General features: G+C 37.5%; 1 protein-coding gene across 1 annotated transcript; it reads right to left on the reverse strand.

Annotated features, from left to right (window-relative positions):
* Positions 1 to 59: 59 nt before the first annotated feature.
* On the reverse strand, positions 60 to 20,236 carry zmp:0000001074 (desmoglein-2.1). Its single transcript, XM_056266465.1, has 14 exons — positions 20,093 to 20,236; positions 18,612 to 18,753; positions 18,322 to 18,491; positions 18,087 to 18,221; positions 14,947 to 15,132; positions 14,138 to 14,559; positions 5,408 to 5,550; positions 4,947 to 5,168; positions 4,515 to 4,754; positions 4,258 to 4,379; positions 3,843 to 4,145; positions 1,615 to 2,425; positions 1,429 to 1,494; positions 60 to 97 (listed from the first exon to the last, which is right to left on the reverse strand). Exons 1-14 carry the CDS (start codon positions 20,234 to 20,236, stop codon positions 60 to 62), a joined length of 3,144 nt encoding a protein of 1,047 aa, XP_056122440.1.
* Between the last annotated feature and the right edge of the window lie 1,301 nt (positions 20,237 to 21,537).

Below are 21,537 nucleotides of genomic sequence, written 5' to 3' on the forward strand. Positions count from 1 at the left end.
AAGGCATCTTGCTACCATACTCATCATCCAAGCATTAGTAGTTCCACTGGGGTGTATATCTAAGCTAAAGTTGAAGCTGCTTCCTCAAGCACCTCCACTGCGGACAACAAGCCAAATATGCTTAACCTTATTAGCTTAAAGATTATATGGGCAAAAGAACTCGTGAATGTAGCTTAAGAGTCTAAACAGGTTTCGGTTCCACGAAACAGATGGCAATACTTCTAAGAACTTTGAGAATTCACCTGTTCTACAAGTTCATGCTACACCTTTCACCAAAATGCAGTCTGCCCCAAGCAAAATATCGACAAAAAGGAAACACCCGACCAGTGTGGTAAAAACATCAATACAGTTTCATGCCACTAGATGGTGTGAATCACAAAATATAACTCTAGCCATATAAGTATAAATGTATATTTATTTATTCATTGCTTTTATATTGGTGAGTAGTAACAATAGAGGTAACAGCTTCCAAATGCATATCCAATGCAAAACACACATAAAAGGAAACAATATGTGAAAAGTGCTATACCAATAAACTTGAATAATTGTACATTAAACATGCGGTAATGATTGGAATTCATGGTTAAGGGCAGTTTTTTGAAAAATAAGATACATTATTAACATGCTCAAGAGAAGATTGTGCTTAAAAACAATGAATGGCCATCTTGCAAACAACTTAACTTCACTGTTTATTATCACAATCTATTAAACCACAGTCGTAGGTTCACCAAAGATGTGTTCCACAACAAAAATCCCAAAGAGAAACAATATTTTAAAATACAATGTGGTATGATTTCCATAGGACATAACTTTGACTCCTACATTCTGTTTACAGAAACGCAATTAGGCTATGAAATCATGGAATCATGTAACTGTCTGAACTGACTAGTGACTAATAATAATCAACAATTTTCATATTCCAGTGATTCAAAATTGTATTCAGTTTATGAATATAAAAGCTTTACTATAAATTTAAATGCTACATAAAGTGATATAATTATTTATTGTTAATCAAGTTATCAATTGCCTTATAAAATGTCTAATGTGCTTAACCTGTCCTTTACCTTATCCATTTGTAAAGCAAAACGCAGCATATTTTAAAACATTATTCATTAACATCATTGCCCTTTAAACATGTTCAAAGCACACTGCAAACATTTAGATTTCTCAAAAATGCTCATAACCACGTGTTGTCATTTTAATATTGAGTTCATCTGATGCCTAAAATAAAATAGTGTCTGTTTCTCTGTGAGCAATTTCACTGTGAGAATGAATAGTATTAAAATGTTCTGAACACTCGAGAAGGGACCACTTACTAATAACTGACTGTTATTTAGCTGTCCAGTAGAAACGTGAGGCAAGCTCACTAGGCTTGTAGTACCTGCACTCACACATGATACCTGCCTGGTCCTGCAACCAATACGTTACCTCCATTGACATGACCCTCTGCAATAGGAGGACCACTAACCAATAGTCTGCTCGCTACACCTTCTCCTGATACAATATTCGGAGCACTTGAGAAAGGAGCACTTAATAATAGTTGGCTGTTTACTTGACCATTTGCAATTTGAGGCATGCTCACTAGAGTTCCAGAGTCTCCTACTAAAACATTACCTCCATTGACAAGACTCTCTAGAATTGTTACTGTCCCTTGTCCATCATTCTGTGCACTGGAAAAGGAGCCATCAATTACTCTTTGGTTAATATGTACTGGTCCGCTCACTTGGTAAAGTGGTTGAGGGCTCATGGGACGATTTGGACCTAGACCACCGACTAATATACTTCCATTGACTGAACCATCTATAAAAGTTACTCTACCCTGCCCGCTCTCTCCTGATACAACCGATCCCACATGTCCAATTTGAGAGTACAAGACAGAATCACCAATGATGCCATGCTGTCCACTACCTAAATGTGCAAGTGCATGGCCATTACCTTGAGTCAGAAATATGTCAGCTTCTGGAGTGCCATTAATTATGTAAAAACCTTGCCCAAGTCCATCCTCAGACAGCAAAACATTGCTTTGCATTGGCTGGTCGAACCCGAAGTACATAGGCTCCTGTACGACCATCCCATGACCAGGTGCGGTTTGGACAAGTGGTGACTTGACAGTTATCTCCACAGGACTGGGTTGGACAGTGTTAGTCATGTGATCGGAAGATACTGCAGTTGTGATTGGTGTTGTCTCTACAGTATTTACAATTACCTGTGGGTCTGCCTGAGACATAGATTGAGTCTGTCTAAATCCACAAACCTCAGCCAAGGTGTTGAACTTTAAACCCAGGTTGTTTAAGAACTCCAGGTCATCATTGGACTCGTTGTAGCTGCAGCTGTCAACAGAACCGGCAACAGATCCTTCACCCTCATAATCATACTTCTTCAGTCCTTCCTCTGGAGAACCATACTTTTCTAAATACGTAGATTTCTGCAAACGAATAAAAGAAAATATCATTTCAAATGTAATCGAATGAGGTGTTAAAGGCACAGTTCACCCAAAAATGAAAGTCATCCTATTCGTTCGGGTCACATGACGTCACTGTAGCTTTGCGCCGCCATCTTTATGACCGACGGTCTCAGTAATGCCTGCAATATGTTCTGCAGTTGGCTGCAAAAACAGCCGAAAGAGGAACCCCGAACTGGTATTTATTATATAACAAAAGAAAAGGATAGAAGAAAGAAGTGGTTAGCTGTCATTCGAAGAGATCATCGCTGCATGTCTCATATTGTATCATCATGTCTCATCTTTCTGTGCGCACACACACGACCCGACGCGTGCGGCCTAGACCCCTATACAGCGCGCGAGTAATGAATTGAGCTCTGTTTCGTGTCTGAATGGACAAATACACACAACATTATGTTTAAATGTCTGTTTTGGAGAGTATTCACGTAAAATATGTCGGTTATGTCTTAAACAGAGTTGTCATCCAGTCTCTTTGGTAGAGAGAGAGAGAGACGAGGAAAACAAACAAGCATGCAAATGGAAATTATCGCGCACATTTTTTTTTCCGTGTGATTAATTGATTTATTGACTATCGCAAGAGGCCTAATCCAGATTAATGACAGCTAGCCGTGAGCCGTGGCTAACAGCGGGCAAGCTACCAGCTGTTAGTCACTTACCTAGCTAACAACTCGCTATTCAGAGCAAAATACCACCAAAATCATACATTTTAATTTTTTTTTATAATACCTACATTTCCCATGATTAAATATAAATCCTTGGTGGCCAGCGCCGCACTTTTACGTCTTTTACCCATCCAGCTACAGTATATTGATATGCATCGGTACTTTTGACAGCCTTCAAGCGATCTCCACTGTATGGGGAGGGGTTATGCACAAGATATATATATATATATATATATATCATGGAGGGCAAGTCTGGGGCAGATAATAATGGGCAAAAGAAAACTGGGGGTAATAAATAAGGATCGGAGCCTAAAATTAAAATTTTCTCAAGGTATCTCTGTCTCTCTCTCTTATTCAAATAGGCAGTTTGGGCGGCCATACCGGGCGAGATCGGTCGTAAATATGGCGGCGTTCTATTGGTAGTGACGTAGGTGGCATCTATGAATACTTATCTTCATGTTGCTCCAAATCTTTTTCTTCTGTGGAATGAAAGCCAGTGGGATCCAGTGTTTTTTTTTTTGGACTCCATTTACTTTCATTATACAGACAAACAGTCATCAAACAGTTTAAACATTCTCAAAAATATGTTTCCACAGAAAAACAAGTCATACACATTTTGGAGCAACATGAGAGTGAAAGAATTAAAGAACATTTTTAGGTAAACTATCCCTTTATGTATTCAAAACGCCTCCATACAACACACAATAAAAATAACATACTTGTGTGTAGTATTCTTTTAGGAATCCATCAAAGAACACATTATGCTCTTCTTGACAACTGGCAGAGTTTTCAGTCTTCCATGCTCCGTCAGTGTCACAGTAAAAGTCTCCAAATGCACTCTCCTGCATCATTCCTACCATTTTAGAACCATTATAGAGTTGCTTTGATTGCTGGACATGAATTTCATCCATTGGGGTTTGATAGTTCATAGCTCCCACCATTCCTGAAGGTTTTTGGGATATTGTTATTTTATCACCCCATCCATTGTTGAGTTTTGGCGGGGTGCTCATCAGAAGAACTTCCTGGAAGAGAAACCGAAGAAATGATCACATAATACAAAAGTGTTTTACACTGTCACTTGTTCCTTCAGATATAATTATGAGCTGTGCGAGATCATGAAGGGATTTGTTTTACCTTGTCTTCTCCTATTCCCTCTGTGCTATAAGGGACAAGGTGTTGCTTGGTTTCAAATGGGATGTCAGTAAAACCTTTTCCAGCACTCCCACATTCACATTTTATTAAGACCATGAGCACCACTAAAAATACAGACATAGAAACACAAACACTATTTTACAATGTTACCACAAATAATTTGATCCAGCCCATTTTAGCCTGTCAACTTTACAGTTAACTAAACTTTATATTTACAGACAGTAGTAGACCATGCTCACATATTAGGCAGAGGAATCCTAAAAACAGGAAACTAATTCCTGGCGCTCCAAGAGTGGCTGATATAGTGCGTACTGCTGCCATTTTTGCCCCACAAACCATGCCTTCAGAGCAGGTACAAACTTCTAAATGGAGGACTTGCTCATCGGGGCAGGCCAGTCCTTGCATGTCACTGATCTCCATGGTGACTTGGTAAAAGCCAGGCCATAAGTCATCTTTACTGAGCAATGAAGCACTTGCATCTAAAGAGGTGAGAAACAGTTAGAGACCTGACTATGAGGTTACTTTCGACTCAAAAGCGAACAAGAAAAATCATTATCTACTTTATATGTTGCTATAAATTACATTAGATATTTACATGAATGTCTGAATATGTTTAATAAGATATTATTATCGAAAAACAGAGATTGGTTGGTAGTTCTGTTTGGTATTACCATTTATTCTCTGCAAGTTCCATTTGCCCCTTGTCTTCTCTTGTATCAAATTGAACTTCAGTGGAGCTCCGTTGGGATATGAATCATTATCTTCTGCTGTGACATTCACTACTCTGGTATCACTGCAGACAGTCTGCACATTATCAAGGAGTTTGGGGCAGTTATCATTCAGGTCCTCCACCTGCAAGGCTATAGTCCCCGTAGACGTCTGAGGGTGCAGCTCTAAAATGTATAACGAACACAAAACATGTTGCAATTAATCTTCTTTTAAAGTATTTCACTAGTGTTTAAAAATCACCCAGGACACACTTCATGAAGTTGGTTGAGAGAAATTAAACAGAGTGTAAAGTGTGGTGACTGTTCTCTAAATTGTCGATAACAATAAAAAAAAAATAGGCGTGTGACGTGTCCAAATATTTGACTGCTAATGTGAAGGTTCCCAACATAATGTTCCTACTAACCATTTGTAATGCAGAGGATCTTGGCATAGTAGGTCCCATTTACCACATATGGAGACTCACGATCTGGTAACTTGTTTAGTTTGATCTCAGCAGTGTCCACATTTATAGAAATCCAGTTGTCAGGGTCATATCCCTTTGCATATCTATAAACAAACATGGAACATTACCTGATTGCTACATTTGGGGTTTATTACAGGAATAGTTAAAGACCCACTCCGATGAAAATAATGTTTTTCTAGGTGTTAACATGTTCTTGTGGCATTTTTCTGATGTTAGAGGACATATCTTGAGAAAAATAAGCTCAAAGTTGTATTTCTGAGTATTTCTACATTCAAATGGCTGTGAATCAGTAGCAGACGCTAAAATGCCGGCTAAAATAGACTGGAGTTGTGACGTAGTAACTAGTAACTCCACTCTCAATAATGATCGGTGATCGGTGATAACTTTGATTAACTTCGGATAATAATAATTAATGTGTATATAATACTGTTTATTGGGGGTGTAAGCTAGCGGGAGAGACAGAGCTCTCAGCAACGGGCAGGGGGAGGGTCGTCTCCGTGCCAACGGCTCCGCCCACAACACAGAGGCGAATTGCTAATGAGCAACTGCCGCTCTGCTGAAGCGAAGTCCCAGAAAACGGCACAGGTTTTGTGATTTTGGCTAAAAATGGCATAATCATAATTTAAAGACCACTGGGAATGTTTAAAAATAGCTCAAATATGATCGGAGTGGGACTTTAATCACATTTTGTAAAACTAAGGTGTAATAATGCTTTTTAACACACCTGATTGAGTTGTTGTAATCAGTGCCAGTCCTCCCTATTCTCAAACTACGCTTAGGGCCCCCAAACCGTCAGGGTTCTTTCTCCCAAAGATTATTTAAGTAGCATATCACTATATAATGTAAACAAATTTTTATAACATACACATATAAATGTGGATACAACTTTAGCGGAGTCATGTAGAAATGTATTATTTATATTTATTTAATAACTGTTTTGGACATCATGCAGTGTGGCTTCTTGACATATGGCTATGGCAGAAAAAAAGAAAATGCGCCAAGAATGATGTAGGTACACTACCGTTCAAAAGTTTGGGGTCGGTACGATTTTAAATACTTTTAAAAGAATTCTCTTCTGCTAACCATGGCTGCGCTTATTTGATTAAAAATACAACAAAAATCAGTTATAGTATTAAATATTATTCCAGTGTAAATCAGCTGTTTTCTGTGTGAATATATAGTAAAGTGTAATTTATTCCTGTGATCAAAGCTGAATTTTCAGCATCACCAGTGTCAGTGTCTTCAGTGTCAAATGATCCTTCACAAACCAGTATAATATGAGGATTTGATGCTCAAGAAACATTTATTATTATTATCAATGTTGAAACAGTTGTTGGTCTGTCAGTTGTACATTTTTTTTTTTTTTTTAGGATTCTTTGATGAATAGGAAGTTCAAAAGAACAGCATTTGTTTGAAATAGAATCTTTTGTAACATTATAAATGTCTTTACTGTCCTTGATAAATAAAAGTATAGAGTTCTTTCCTCCCAAAAATAAAAATAAAATTCTCACTGACCCCAAACTTTTGAACGGTAGTGTATGTATTTTTGGTTTAAATTTTAAATTCTTATGTATTCTTGACAAACCAATAAATTTGTAACAAAAAGAAAAGAAAAAAAAAAGTCCAGTCCAGATCTCCGGCCCCTGGTTCCATATTAGTCAACTCAGGGATGGGCAGTATTTATGATACATTTATTTCAAATACGTATTTCAAATATAAAATAGTATTTTGTATTTGATAGGATTGATGAAAATGGCTTCATATTTTGTATCAAAATACTTGAGTGTTTTGTAGTTTTGTAGTTTTAAAATACAGTAAAATACTTTGTTGGAAGACTTTTACTCCATGGAAAATTGATCCATGTTGAAGAAGGTGCAAGATAAGAAACGTGTTGGCTGCCAGCTTTCCATTAATTTAGTATAAATTGCTATTATTTTTAACAGTTCATGTTAAGTTTTGGTGTTCGTTTTAGTAGCCTAGGCTAAGTAGTTTACCAATTTACAAAATGTTCTTGAAAACTATTATACCGAGCAGCAGCCCCACAGTTAACGTTGGCTTGCTACTTTCAGCTTATGTGAAGTTCGTCGGTTGTGCACGAAAAATAATAATAATTAAGTATGAATGACTGCCTAATATGTAATACATTATTATATTTATAATTAACAATCAAATGATTAATTAGTTAGAAACTAGTTGCTATGAATACAGGTGCCATCAGTGGTCTTGAATGACTTTGTCATTGAGTCAGTGTTGCTGATGCAAACCAGGCCCTTCGTTACCAAACACCAAGTAACTTAATAAGGACACAATTATGTGTCATTCGCAAACTGTTAAACATTAAATGGTTGGTTACTTTAAAACTAACCTTCATCTGGGAGATCTGAATCTGAATCCATTTATTGTCACATCACTAACAACACATGTGCCGTAGCGAGTGAAATTCTTAAGAGCGTGCTCCAGACAGCGCAGAATACAATTAACATAAGACAATATACAATTACAATTAACATATATGAGCAATATGCAGATGGCAATGTACAATATGCAGTATAGCTTAATATAAATAGTCACAGAAAAACATACTTTACAATAAGTTAGAATTACCAAATACAGATATACACAGTGCAGTATGATGCGCATGATTGGTATCTCGGTGATATGGATTATTGTATTAATCAATTCAGTGCACTGTATGCTGTGTAGTGCTGCTGCAATAAGTGCAGTGTGTGCTGCTGTGAAGTCCAGTGTTGAAGGGAGGTGTTGAGTAAAGTAAAGTGCATGTATGACAATGTATGCAGGGGATAAACCTGGATATAGATCACAGGGATATGTGAATATTTGATCTGTTATGGTTGCACATGTCAGATTTATTACATGACTCGGGCAGAGAAAAGCTGTTGCTATCAAACATTGTTTACTTAATCAACTGAGTCAGTGTAATGGGGAAGGGATAGATCAAATAGGCCAATTGATGGAAGGTATGCAAAGAAATTTCATGCTCCCTTGTAAAAGTATTTTTTAGTATTTTTAAAATACAAAAAATCAGTAGTTTATTTTGAGACATGGTGTGGCTGCTATATTTTGTAGTTTATTTTGATACACTTAAAATTAAGGTATTTGGTATTTTATTTTAAAATACATTTTGATGTATCTTTGCCCAACCCTGAGTCAACTGTGGTCCGTTAGAAATGCCCCATGACAAAATCTAATTTACAGTTTGTGTCAGTATAAATCAATAATAAAAATGTTTTTGTGCGTGGTTTAACGTGGTTTAAGAAATAAACACATTCCTGTTCAGTCATGCAAGCTGTCCTGTGAGTCCTGTCAAGTGCTTTAAAAACAATGCCCATTATTCTAAAGTTAGAGAATTATCAATGTATTTTTGTCTGTTTACTTCAGCTTTCGTAAGCTATAGTTATCGTGTTTTAGTTTCATTAGTAAATCAAGCATCATTTCAGCTGCGTAGTTCCCTTTCAAATGGGAACTCGCACTGCATCCTAGGACGCTATGGGGAACACCGCTGTCTGAAGCATGTGTCTAAACGCGACAATGTCATTGGTTGGCAACAGCCCAACAAGTCACGGTGCGACCGTGAGTATAAGAGGGCGCCTGTACACGTCATCAATTTCTTTTGACTTCAGGATCCATTTGTTTGGGTACGTGTGAAGGCAATCACTATGGAATATACTCAGCCAAGCATTTCAGGAAGTATGTTTTCAGAAATATGAGCGTATTGACACTTGAGGACATATGACTTGTGACTTATATGTTTGGGTAAGGAGCAAGTGCATTCAATTCTGGGGCGGATTGCGCTCATTGTGAGGTGCTCTTTGTGATGCATTCGCGAGACTGATTGAAAGAGACAGTGTCACTTCTTTGTTATCACCTGAGGGATAGTAGTTAGCTCTTGCACGAGCACGTTAGGCTCTCGAGGGAGTCGAAGGAACTTTCGTTTGTGACTGTTCTAGCGTGATTCTTGATTAAATGAAGGAACTTGACAGGAAGCATTTTTTTTGCACTAGTTTATGAACCCTTTCTTGTGGTAGGCACCTTCGGGAGTGTTAAAATCTAGAGAGCCTGTTTTTCCTTGGCTTTGACTGTAGAGCAGAACCCTCCCCCTGAGTTGGGTCCTACAGTCCCTGGTATGAGCTCTTTCGATCTCGAGAACCCAACAGGAAGTGTTTCGTTTTTTTCGCCCCAGGTTGCGAACCTATCCTTGTTGTAAGGCACCTTGAGGTGAATCTGACAGACAAAAGCTATCTTTAGGGTAGTGTAGCTCAGGGCCGGCGATTTCTATAGGCGAACTAGGCGGTTGCCTAGGGCGGCAAATGTGTTGGGGGCGCCGGCGCCCTCTAGTGTCGCCCTTGGCCTACTTCCCATTAATCACAGAATTAGAATGACAAGCGAAACAAAAACATGTTTATTAAACATGATCATCCTAAGGCGCCCCTCAGCCATACGTTTAATTACTTGTCAACCTGATTATTAGATTGAATGGATGATTATTGTCGATCATTTCCTAAAGGGCCGGGAGTTAGTTGCGTTACGTTACGTTCTATGGTTACGTTAGGCGCGCTGATCGAAAATGAAGCGGTCTAAACCCTCACTGTAAACCCTAATGCTCAAAATAATTAATTGGTTTGAGTAGGACAAACTTAAATTAAACAAATTAGTTCAGTCAAATTAACTTTTATGAGTATTTAGCACTTTCTTTTTCTTTCAAGTTCACTGAACTGATATATTTTAAGTAAACTGAACTGTTTCATTGTTTTGAGTTTTATGAAATTATTTATTTTAATTTAGATGAACTTAAGTTTAACTGAAACAGCTGGGATGTCTATTTCCTAGCATGCTTTGCCGATGGCACTCGAAAGGGAGAGTAAATGCTAAAATTAAGTGTAATATAATGTTTTTTTGTGTGTAAGATTAATGTTATGTGTGAGATTTAGTAGTGATTCATGTTTTGTTATGCTAATTTAGAAGAATTTCTGTTAATGTTGGCTTTAGGATAGTTACCATCATGGTGACAAGTGGTGCGTGCAGCTTGATTTGAGAGCAAATAATCCATTTATTTTACTGTGCTCATACAGCAAGTGTTTCTGTATAACATACTATTGCTAATATGTTAGCATTTACTATGTTAGCAGATTAGCTTTTTGAAGCTAACTAAGTTTGTACTAATAAAAGTATTTTGAGTTCTGCCAACTTATTTGGGTTTACAGTGTACTTCATAGATTTAAGTTATATTAACTGAATGGAATTAGTACTATTAACTTTATTTACCCAAGTTATCTTAACAATAATTATTGAGTTACTTGAACACAAATCAAATATTTTTTTAAGCTTAAATTGTTTGAGTTAATAAACTTAAATGATTTAAGGCAATCGGTTTCCTCAAACGGTTTGAGTTGAACTAACTCATCAGGTTTTACAGGCACAGGGACGAAAACGGAGAAAGCAACAAGATAAAAAGAAAGCCCAGTATAGAGGTAAGTCTTCTCATCTCAGCCATTAAGGTGTCAAATGTTCTGGCCATCGGGACTACCGGGAGATTCCCGCGGGGCCGATGTGCTTTTTGGGCCGATACATCTCATACTTTTATTTTTCTATGTTTCTATTTTTGTCTTAACGGCCCATAAAACTCGTACATCGGTGGCCCATTCGTTTTGTTTTACTTAATTGACGGCGCTGGGTTACTTCCAAATAGGCCTATATAACTTACTTTCAAGTATAGAAATTTGTACAATAAGGCTACTTATGAAAGTTTCCTTTATTTTTCAGTGCATTTGTTTTACAATATAGCCTATGGCTATTACTGTCATCATGGGATTAATATTATATCTAATTATTGTTGTAGTGTAATGTAGACAGACACTGTTATTAAAATAGGTTTGAATTTTTCTTTGTTCAATTTGCACACTGAATATGAGTTGGAGCTTTTAGTTTTGAACTCTCAAAGTGCACCAGATTGATGAATTTAACATTAAAATGCAGAAAAAAATTCTTACGGGGGAGATACCCCCGAACCCCCCTTAACCTTGTAGCAGCCTAATAGATTAGTAATAATAGTAGGCCTAGAGGTGCAGTTGTAATTTATCTACTACAAGTTATGGTCAGATAAAATATATTTGTACAATGCAACTATAAATATCCTTGAACGTTCTTTGCATTTATATGAACAATTTATTGTTGAAGTATTGTTGACTATAAGAGCATTTTTGTTTAGTTTAAAAAATACTCATTATTTTTGAGGGGGGTGGAGGGGAGGGGGTGGGGGTTTGCAAAACTCAATTTCGCCTAGGGCAACCAAAGGGTTAGAGCCGGCCCTGGTGTAGCTATAGGCCTCCTCTCATTCTAGCGAGTGGTCACGCTGAAGACTCCGCTCCCCAGAGCTTCGCTTAGATAGCCACATCAAGTTGTATGGCTCTTTGTGAGTGTAGTTAGGCCTCCTCTCGTTCTAGAGGATCATTATGCTTAGGCCTCCGCTCTCTTAGAGCTCAGTCTAAACAGTAGCACGAAACGCATATGGCTCTCTGTGAGCCTACTTGGTGAAACTGTCTTTAGGGTAGAGTGTTTCTAGGTCTCCTCTCACTCTAGACAGTCATCCTGCTAAGGCCTCTGATGATTCCAGTGTGTATGGCTCTCTGTGAGCCTCATTGGTGAACTGTTTGTGGACAGAGTGTAGTTAGGCCTCTAGATGGACCTCATGTTAAAGCATCTGCTCAGACAGCAGTTAGAGTTTGAGCTAGAATTCTCCCCTTCGCTCAGAGGGTTGTTATGCAGAGTATCTATTCCCGGTCCCTGTCTATAGAATCCGGTGTGAAAGGTTATTGCCTGCTACAAATTCCTTCTCATTGGAGGCCTCCTTATGGGGAGGTGCTGTGTGCAAACGGGTGGTAGGCCTTCACTGCTGACTTAGCAAAGTTAGCCTCCCTGGTGGTGTATTAGGGGTTGATTGGATACTTTACATCCCCCAGAAGTGACAGGCCAGAATTTATATTCTATTAATCATTGGACGTATTCCCTTTAGGTATTCATAATATGTAATACCAAGTCCTTGAGCTAGAGCTCTACTCGGCTCTTCAAGGAAGACAGGAAGAATGTAAGCCGGGACTTCCCTTGTAAGTGTGCGTGCAGCTTGGGCTATGGCCGTATGGAATAATGTAACAGCCTCTGGTGCATACCTATAGAATGGGAAACCTAACATCCCCTGTGTGGGTATTATTTTGTATGTGTATCTGTATCTGTAACAATCTCAAAACTACTCGCATCTGTATCTGTCTACTGATAAAACCTGAACTGGGCAGGGCTTTACCCGAAAGTTCATACAATTACTTGAGAAGACCCTTATGTCTGTGGTTTTACAGCCTATCTGTTTTCTTCGTAGTTATCACTGAACAATTTTTATTATGATTTTACTAACATTTATTTAAATATCTTCTAACTGTTTGAGCCGATAGCCTCATATAGGCAATGCTTTGAAGTGTAATGCGATTGTGCGACCTGAGTTCGAGTCCCAACTCGGGAACCTGTCGTGATTAAAAAAGTTCTAATTAAAACAGTAATAATACATACAAATAATAATTTGTTATATTTATATAGCGCTTTTCTGGGTACTCAAAGCACTTTACATAGAAAGGGGGGGAATCAACCACCACCAATGTTAAATAAGCATGTTAAATGCATTATACAATACATGTTAAATAAGATTTTTTTTTTTCCCCAGAGGAACTCTGAGTAATGTTATGACAATCACAACCCCAAATTAGAGGAGTCTGACTCTATACATAGCTGATTAGAGAACATGGAAGTTGAAAAAAAAAAATCTGAACAAATTATAAAGAATATACCAGCAGCATAAATGCCCTCTCAGAGAGAGTGAGACAGAGAAATATGTAGCCTATCATATCATACAAAGTTTAAAACATTTAAACACAAATCAAGTAGTAGAAAATGTACAGGCTATATATCTTGGCTGATTATTAGGCTACTCTTGTCAGAGCTTGTTTGGTTTCTGAGAGACACGCAAAGACTGGACACGGCTGTTTGATTTGCTATCTTGCTGTGCTTATTCATTCATTTGTGCGTATCGTACAAGGTTTAAATAATTTAAATATACATATCAAATAGTACAACATGTGTATGATGTAGTATTTTAGTTGATATACTCTTGCCAAGCTCTGATTTTAGAGACACACACGGAGAGGCAACAGCAACACGGCATTTTGATTTGCGCTCATTTCATTCAATCATTCAGTTCACAGTTCACTCATTATTGTGTATTGATTTTGGAGGTTAATATCGTGCTTCCCCCTGACTTACTTTTTATCCAGCAAACACGAGGAGTGACTGTGTCAGCCTCAGCGAAATATTATTAGGCAGAATTATTTGTTATTCGTTTTGAAGCCATTATCTGTGCCTTTCCCGAATAAGGTATTTGGCACACCCTAACAGGCACCCTCTTATACCCGTGGTAGCACCAGCAGTGACGTCTCAGGCTATCGCTTATCGTTTCAATAGGGGCCCCTTCACAAAGTTTTGCTTAGGGCCCCTAGAAGTGGAGGACAGGCACTGTACTGCATATTTAACCAGATCATATTGTTGAAAATTTTTAAAATCTTGAAACTTTTGTTTTGTTGTTTTACCAAGAAATTCTTGAAGAACACTCACTTGACTTTTTCTGCTGTTTTCCCCGTGTCTTCTTCTACAGCAGTGTAGATGTCAATTACTTTTGGAATAGAACCTTTGGTGTTTTCAGATACAGATATAGGCTTGAGCTTTGGCAGGAACTTTGGGGGTTCTGGTTTGTTTTTCACACTGATCTTCACTAAGTATGGCTTTTGTTTGGACACGCTGGAGCCCGGTTTATCTCCAAAAAACACAGATTGACCACTGGCTCCAGAAGCCCCAGATTGACCACTGGCTCCAGAAGCCCCAGATTGACCACTGGCTCCAGAAGCCCCAGATGCACCATCTGTTCCTATGCCTGCACCTACTGCTCCTGCTCCACTCCCTAGAGGTGCTCCTGGATAAGCTTTGTTTGTAACAACTAGGTTCAGGTTCATATCAGATGCTGACTCAAAGTCAGCAGGCTAAAGGAGAGAAAAAAAAAAGAGTTGCACTTTATTTTACGTGCACTTACAGTGTACTTACCTAAGAAAGTACTGGCTAAGGTAAGTACATAGGTTAAGGTTAGGTTTAGGGGTAGGTTCAGGGTTAGTACCAAGTTATAACCCAGTTATTGTAATTACTATAATAAGTACATAGTATGTAGCCTACATGGGGAACAGGACTATTAAATGAAAAAAAAAAATGCATTTGGTTACTCAATACGACCCATGTAATAAATATAGGCTTATGTAAATAACATGGGATCTGTACATCACACTAAAACAGCACACCCTTACTACATTTTAGCCTTGATCTCCTTGGTTGCGTCACATGAACTTCTTAGAACTGTGTACAAAATAAGCACTGACCTTGTTCAGGTACAAAATACCCATATTTGTCTTCGGATCAGTTTCAATAGTGAAACGTCCATCCTCATTTCCAGAGACTATTTCGAAAACGGCCAACCAATTGTCTGTCCTATCTTCATCGAGGTCCAGTGCCTGGATCCTTAAAACCTCAATGGGTGCCACATTCTCATCAATACTTGCGGAAAACTATAAAACCAGAAAAAAACAGTTCACACACTTTTCCATTACCATCTATTATTAAACATGTTCTTATACTAAAGTTAATAATGCAAAGTCTAAGAGGAATACCTTTGAGAAAGAGGAGTACATTTTAGAATATGAATGCAATGCGCTAGATGGTTAAGCATTGAAAAAAAAACAATTAACGAGAAACTGCGCATCGCGTTTTATATTTTGGGTTCATCTGCTTCCCTGTACATAGTATGCGTCATCGTTAATGTGTATGCTGAATTCGGTCTTTTAATATCAGTCTTACAACATTTTAGTGCTTAGTACAAACCGTAGATTGTAAAAAAAGATGGACGACGCCCCTTCATTCTCTTCCATTGGTGAAAACCATAGACTGTAAAAAAAAGATGGACGACGCCCCTTCTCTTCCATTGGTGAAAACCATAGACTGTAAAAAAAAGATGGACGACGCCCCTTCATTCTCTTCCATTGGTGAAAACCATAGACTGTAAAAAAAAAGATGGACGACGCCCCTTCGCTCTCTTCCATTGGTCAGAACTGAAGCCGCCAGTATCCCGATATGGCGCTGACATCTTGGGACTTGAGTCTGCGCAGTAGCGATTTCGGGACCAGACCTGCGCAGTCGTGACCCGGAAGTAAAGCCGCAAAATCAAGGCCCCGCCCTCACTCTCGCAGAATCAATCGCAAGCACACGCTCTGGCACTTTTTAAAATTAATTATAGAAATGTAGATATTAAATTTAAAGCTCCAATCTCCTCAGTCCTCCGAAGATCCCCCAAAAAAGTCTGTTGGTGCTTCAGTGACTACTTCGTTCAGAGAACCTGTCAATCACAGCTGTCAATCATGACGTCACAGCACCGTATCAAATAACTAACTAAAAACAAACTTGTTTTAAAAACAAACACTTGAACTTACATCAGCGTGATAAAAACTACAGTAGATGACAGAAACCATCTTTGGAAAAACGATATTTGAAGTGTAATTTAATTGTTTAGTTGGTCTCATGGGGATTGGTTGAATAACATGGGGAGGCGGGGTTTATGACCTATACTAGGACCAGCCACCGGGGGGCGATCGAGACGTTTTGGCTTCACTTTTCAGGGCTTGCACGGCACGCTTGGTGAAAACCAAGGGCGTGATTTTTTTATCCCAAACCACTTCAGCGGAAATCCCGCCCTGCAGCCGATTTCATTGGTTTAGGTTACAGTGACGGGTAGGTTTAGGGATCAGTGTTTGGTGTAGGCAATCAGTACAGTGATTGACATGACCAATGAAAACTTTAGAATCGGCTGCAGGGCGGGATTTCCGCTGAAGTGGTTTGGGGGAAAAAAAATCACGCAAACCAAGGGGGTAATCCATCAGCCGGAAGTAGCAGACTTCACCATTGTAGCAGACCATCACCTGCTGTTAGCACTCCATTGACTCCCATTCATTTTGGCGTCACTTTGACAGCGAATAACATACATCTGAGGCGTCCAAAGACTTCATTTGTCCATTATTTATTTCTAAAGAAACACGACAATGTATAAAAGGCTCCATTACTTTGTAACTTACGTTACGGCCCCGTAGAAGCCGTTTTTGTAAAAAATAGGCTAACGATTGCGTCATAACCACGCAACTTTCTGTCGCACAATAGAGACATTACCGTATAGACAGGAGGAGAAGCTCGCAGGCAATCTTTTACTGTCTGAGGCAATCGGGTGGACATGGAGGCATAAAGTCAAGGGAGAAGCCCATAGATAGAGAGTCCATAAAAGCAACGGGACAAAATATTTCAACAACGTTTTTGAGGAATTAGGTGATTCAGATTTGTCTAGGCACAGCTACTAGAAGATTTACAAATGTCTGACTGTCGTCACGCTCAGTTTGAGCCTGCGCAGTCGCTCAGACATCAGGCAGGAAGTGCAATAATCGGGCTTCAGTCTTCTCCGTTGAAATCAATGGGGTCGCTGTGTCCATTTCTTTTACTGTCTATGGTGAAAAGAAAACTGAAGCCGCCAAAGTCTTAAAATGGCGCTGACATCTTGCGCAGATTTGAGACCTGCTTCTGCGCATGTAGTGAGAGCGGGACCCGAGTCTGCACAGTAGTGAGCAGGATGTAAAGCCGCGATATCAAGGTCCCGCCCTCACTCTCGCAGAAACCGTTAGTACAGTTTACTGCAGAACAACTCATTATGTCAGTGTGAAATCAATAGTTATGGGCATATAGAAATTAAAACTGAAGCGTCAATCTCCTCCCGAAAATCGCCAAAAAAGTCCGGTGGTGCAGTGACTACTTTGTTTAGAGAAGCTGTCAATCATGACGTCACATTCCCGTTTTTATAGCATGACATAACTAACTAAAGACCAAACTTATTTTAAAAAACGAACACTTAAATTTACATCAGCGTGAAAAAAAAACTACCTAAAATGACAGAACACATCTTTGGAAAAAAATCATTTGAAGTGTAATTTGATTGTTTAGTTTCCATCGCGTTCATTAGACTTCATGGGGAGGCGGGCTTTATGACCTATACTGGGACAAGCCACCGGGAGGCGATCTATGATCGAGACACTTTGGCTTCACTTTTCAGGACTTGTGCGGCACGCTTGGTACAAACCTGAAAAAAAAAAAAAAAAAAAAAAAAAAAAAACCTGGCAGGCAATGGAGGAAAACCTGATTTTGCCCTCCAGGTGCATGTGCACAAGGGTGTCACTATGAACTATGAATTGTCTTTGAAATATAGCTAGTTAGTGCCTGCCGAATGATTTAAATACGCTTAAGTGGCATTTTATTTTTGTTAATATTTGATCTCCAAGTACAGTTTGTTTTAAATATACTATAAAGGTTTGAAGTAAGTGCACATTCAATGCATTTAAGTGCACTTCTTTTTTCACAAGGGTATGAAGAAAACAACACTATTTAATGCCAGAATTGTGACCTATTTATATTAGCAAATGCATATAGTCACCTCATCCTTCTCCAAAGTAGGAATATTGTCATTAACATCCAGGATGTCTATAGTTATAGAAGCTGTTGCAGAATTTCCTTGAGCACTTCCATACATGTCAGCAGCTTGCACCGTAAGAACATAAGAGCTGTGTCCCTGTTTAACAGAATAGGAAATTAATCCAGCTTGACTTTTTGGCAAAAGAAAATGACCCATAATCACACATATAAGTACCAGTATAACTGGAAGCAAATACCTCTCTGTCAAGCGTTGGGTTGTTCACAGAGATTGTTCCACTGTCTTTATTCACAGCAAAGAAAAGCTGGCCATCATTTGGCTCTTGTTTGATTAAGGTGTATGCTATCTTACTGTGGAGAGTGTTTGCCTTATCTGCATCTTTTGCCACAACTTGCGTTACAAAGGTTCCTGGAAAGGACACACATATTAAAAAATATATATATTTAAGGTGAAGGATTGGCCATCCCTATAAATTGCAGAAAATCAGACAATGGCTGACAATGTCAATGCAGTGGCAGGCTGGCTCACCAACTGGACACCCCTCATAAACCCTGCTTCGTTCTGGCTTGTTGAAAACTGGTGGGTTATCATTCTGGTCCTCCACGGCGATGTTTACTTTAATATTATCTTCAGCTATGGTGTTGTTAAAGAACCATGCAGTGCCAATAAGCTACAAGATAAAAATAAAACAAGGCTTCTATGACAATATGACTTTTTTTATGAAAAAAAAAAAAACTTTCTTGTTAACTTGAAAAGGCTGTCTGGAATTTATCAGAAACCAAGAGCAACTCTTTTTTAACAACTATAGCAAAAATCTGATGATATTGTAATTCTACCATTTAGTTTTCAGAAAGCTAGATATCTGAAACCAACATACAGCCTACAAATCGTTTTTTTTTTTTAAATCAAGTTTTTACTTAAAACCTTGAAAGTTACTGAGGTATAGCCCTTGTGTCAGCTATAGTCTCGGTCTATGGCAAGCCGTTTTAACTTTTATTCATTTCCAGGATATGAATACTTGATATCAACAATTCAATTTTCACTAGTTAAAATTATAATTATTGATATCAGGAATAATATTTCTACTAGTTAGTAATAATGGCAATTTTTGATATCAGGAATTACATTTTCACTAGTAACAATGATAATTCTTGATATCAACAATTGAATTGCAACTAGTAAAAACTATAATTCTTGATATCTGTAATTGTATTTTCACTAGTGAAATGTCACCATAGGCTGCCATTCAAAATCAATTCTTGATATCAAGAATTTATTTCTTACGAGTTGAAATTCCAATTTCACAAATCAGAAATACAATTCTTACTAGTAAAAACCGTTATTTTTGATATCAAGAATTAAATTGTCACTAGTTGAAATGTCTATTCTTGATAACAACAATTGAATTGCTACTAGTAACAATGTTCATTTTTGATATCAATAATAACATTTTCACTAGTGACAATGTTAATTTCTGATATCATGAATGTGATTGTTACTAGTAAGAAAGCCATTTTAGATATCTGAAATAATATTGATATCAGAAATACATTTTCAGATATCAAAAATGAAAAATTTTACTAGTAGCAATTCAGTTGTTGATATCAAGAATAGACATTTAGACTAGTGATAATTTAATTATTGATCTCAGGAATTCGCATTTTTACTAGTAACAATGTAATTATTGATATCAAAAATTATATTTCTACTAGTAAGAAATCAATTCTTGATATCAACAATTGATTTTGAATGGCAGTCTGGTGACATTTCACTAGTGAAAATACAATTGTTGATATCAAGAATTACATTTTTGATATCAATAATTCAATTGTTGATATCAAGAATTGAATTGTTGAAATAAAAAATGTAATTGTTGATATCAACAATTTATATCCTGGAAATGAATAAAAGTTAAAACGGCTTGCCATATCTACAGCATAACACATGACTGTGTACTATATATATATATATGCTTTGTATCTTAAATATTGTGTGTTTATTATCCTCACGGAGTAGTTTTCTCTCTCCTCACGATCCAGAGGCCGAATGATGCGAACCAACCCTTTGTACTCGTCTACCATGAAATGACCAACAGGGGGCAGGTCAGCTCCTGGACCCCTTAACGTGTAGCGCAGCGGCATGTCCAGGTCCATGTCTGATCGCATCTGAGAAAGATCATATTGCAATAATGCAGGTTAGAATACTGTTACTAATGATGAGTGTAAATGGTCCTAAAACCTGGAAAGTTTAAAAATCACAATTCAAAAAATTCAATAATTTAAGAATTTATCACGGCTAACTGATTTTAATAACCAAAACTTGTTTAGCTCTGTCTTAATAATTTACTAATAAAGTCCTGTTCAAATATTTACCCCATTACAAAAATGCTAAATTCCTAAAAATTGTAACACCCAAAAAGTATCACCAGTTTGGCATTATCTAAAGTTTAATGGTAAAAGTTCAATTTTCACAAACTGTAGTGCACAAACTTTATAAACAAACTTGACTGCATTCACCAAGCTTCAACACTGTTACTGTAAGAAAAAATGATCAAACAAGAATTTCTTTCATTTCTTTTTAATTTCTCTACTTGTTTTCATAATTTATTAAATATTTTTTTGTACTACGAACTTTAATGTCAAAAACACCATACAGCTCAGATAGTCATATGAGTTATAGTTAGTACAATGTTTAAAGTGGACTATCAAAATAAAGTGTAACCAAATAGGTTTTAAAGTAAATTCAAACCAGCATTAGTTGGCTAATCCCTCCTGAGTGATAACTTAATCTACACTGTCAACACTGTAACCCTGTTTTTGTATTATTATATATTTTTTTTTGTGTGTCTATTGAAATTTGGATGTCGATTTAATGCGTATTGCTTGAAAATAAGCAAAAAAATAATAATAATTGGACATGTCCCAAATTTTGGTAACAAGCTTAATTTAAAATGATTGAAAAATAAAACAGGTCATATAATTTAGTTTGCATAGTTTTATTTTCCACTAAAAAATAAAGGAATTGTATTAAAGGTACCCTTTTTGTGGAAAGTGCTGACAACTGTATACTGTAACAGTTTTATCTTTTAATAAAGAAATTGATTTACTGAGTAAGTATACTGAAAAAACTTGATTATAACTTGAACAACTGAATTATTATCGAAGCCGGCATTGTAATATGCAGTACGTGCAAGGAGTGGAGAGATTTGCTGTATTGTAAGATGTTTCTATTACCTTGCTGATGAAGGGCTCATTGCTGTAGTCCACATTTTCTATAATCTTTCTAACAGGTACAACCCATTCCCTTTTATGACGCTGCTTCTGTGAAACTTTCCAACAATCCCCAGTGCTCAGGATCTGTTAAAAGAAAGAAAAAAAGAAAACATTAACACATAACCTTAACACTATAGTATTTGCTCCATAGCACTTTTTAAAATACCATTTTATTTTTTATT

Source organism: Rhinichthys klamathensis, unplaced genomic scaffold (assembly GCF_029890125.1).
Source record: "Rhinichthys klamathensis goyatoka isolate OS25496 unplaced genomic scaffold, OSU_Roscu_1.1 h1tg000248l_1, whole genome shotgun sequence".
NCBI lineage: Eukaryota > Metazoa > Chordata > Actinopteri > Cypriniformes > Leuciscidae > Rhinichthys > Rhinichthys klamathensis.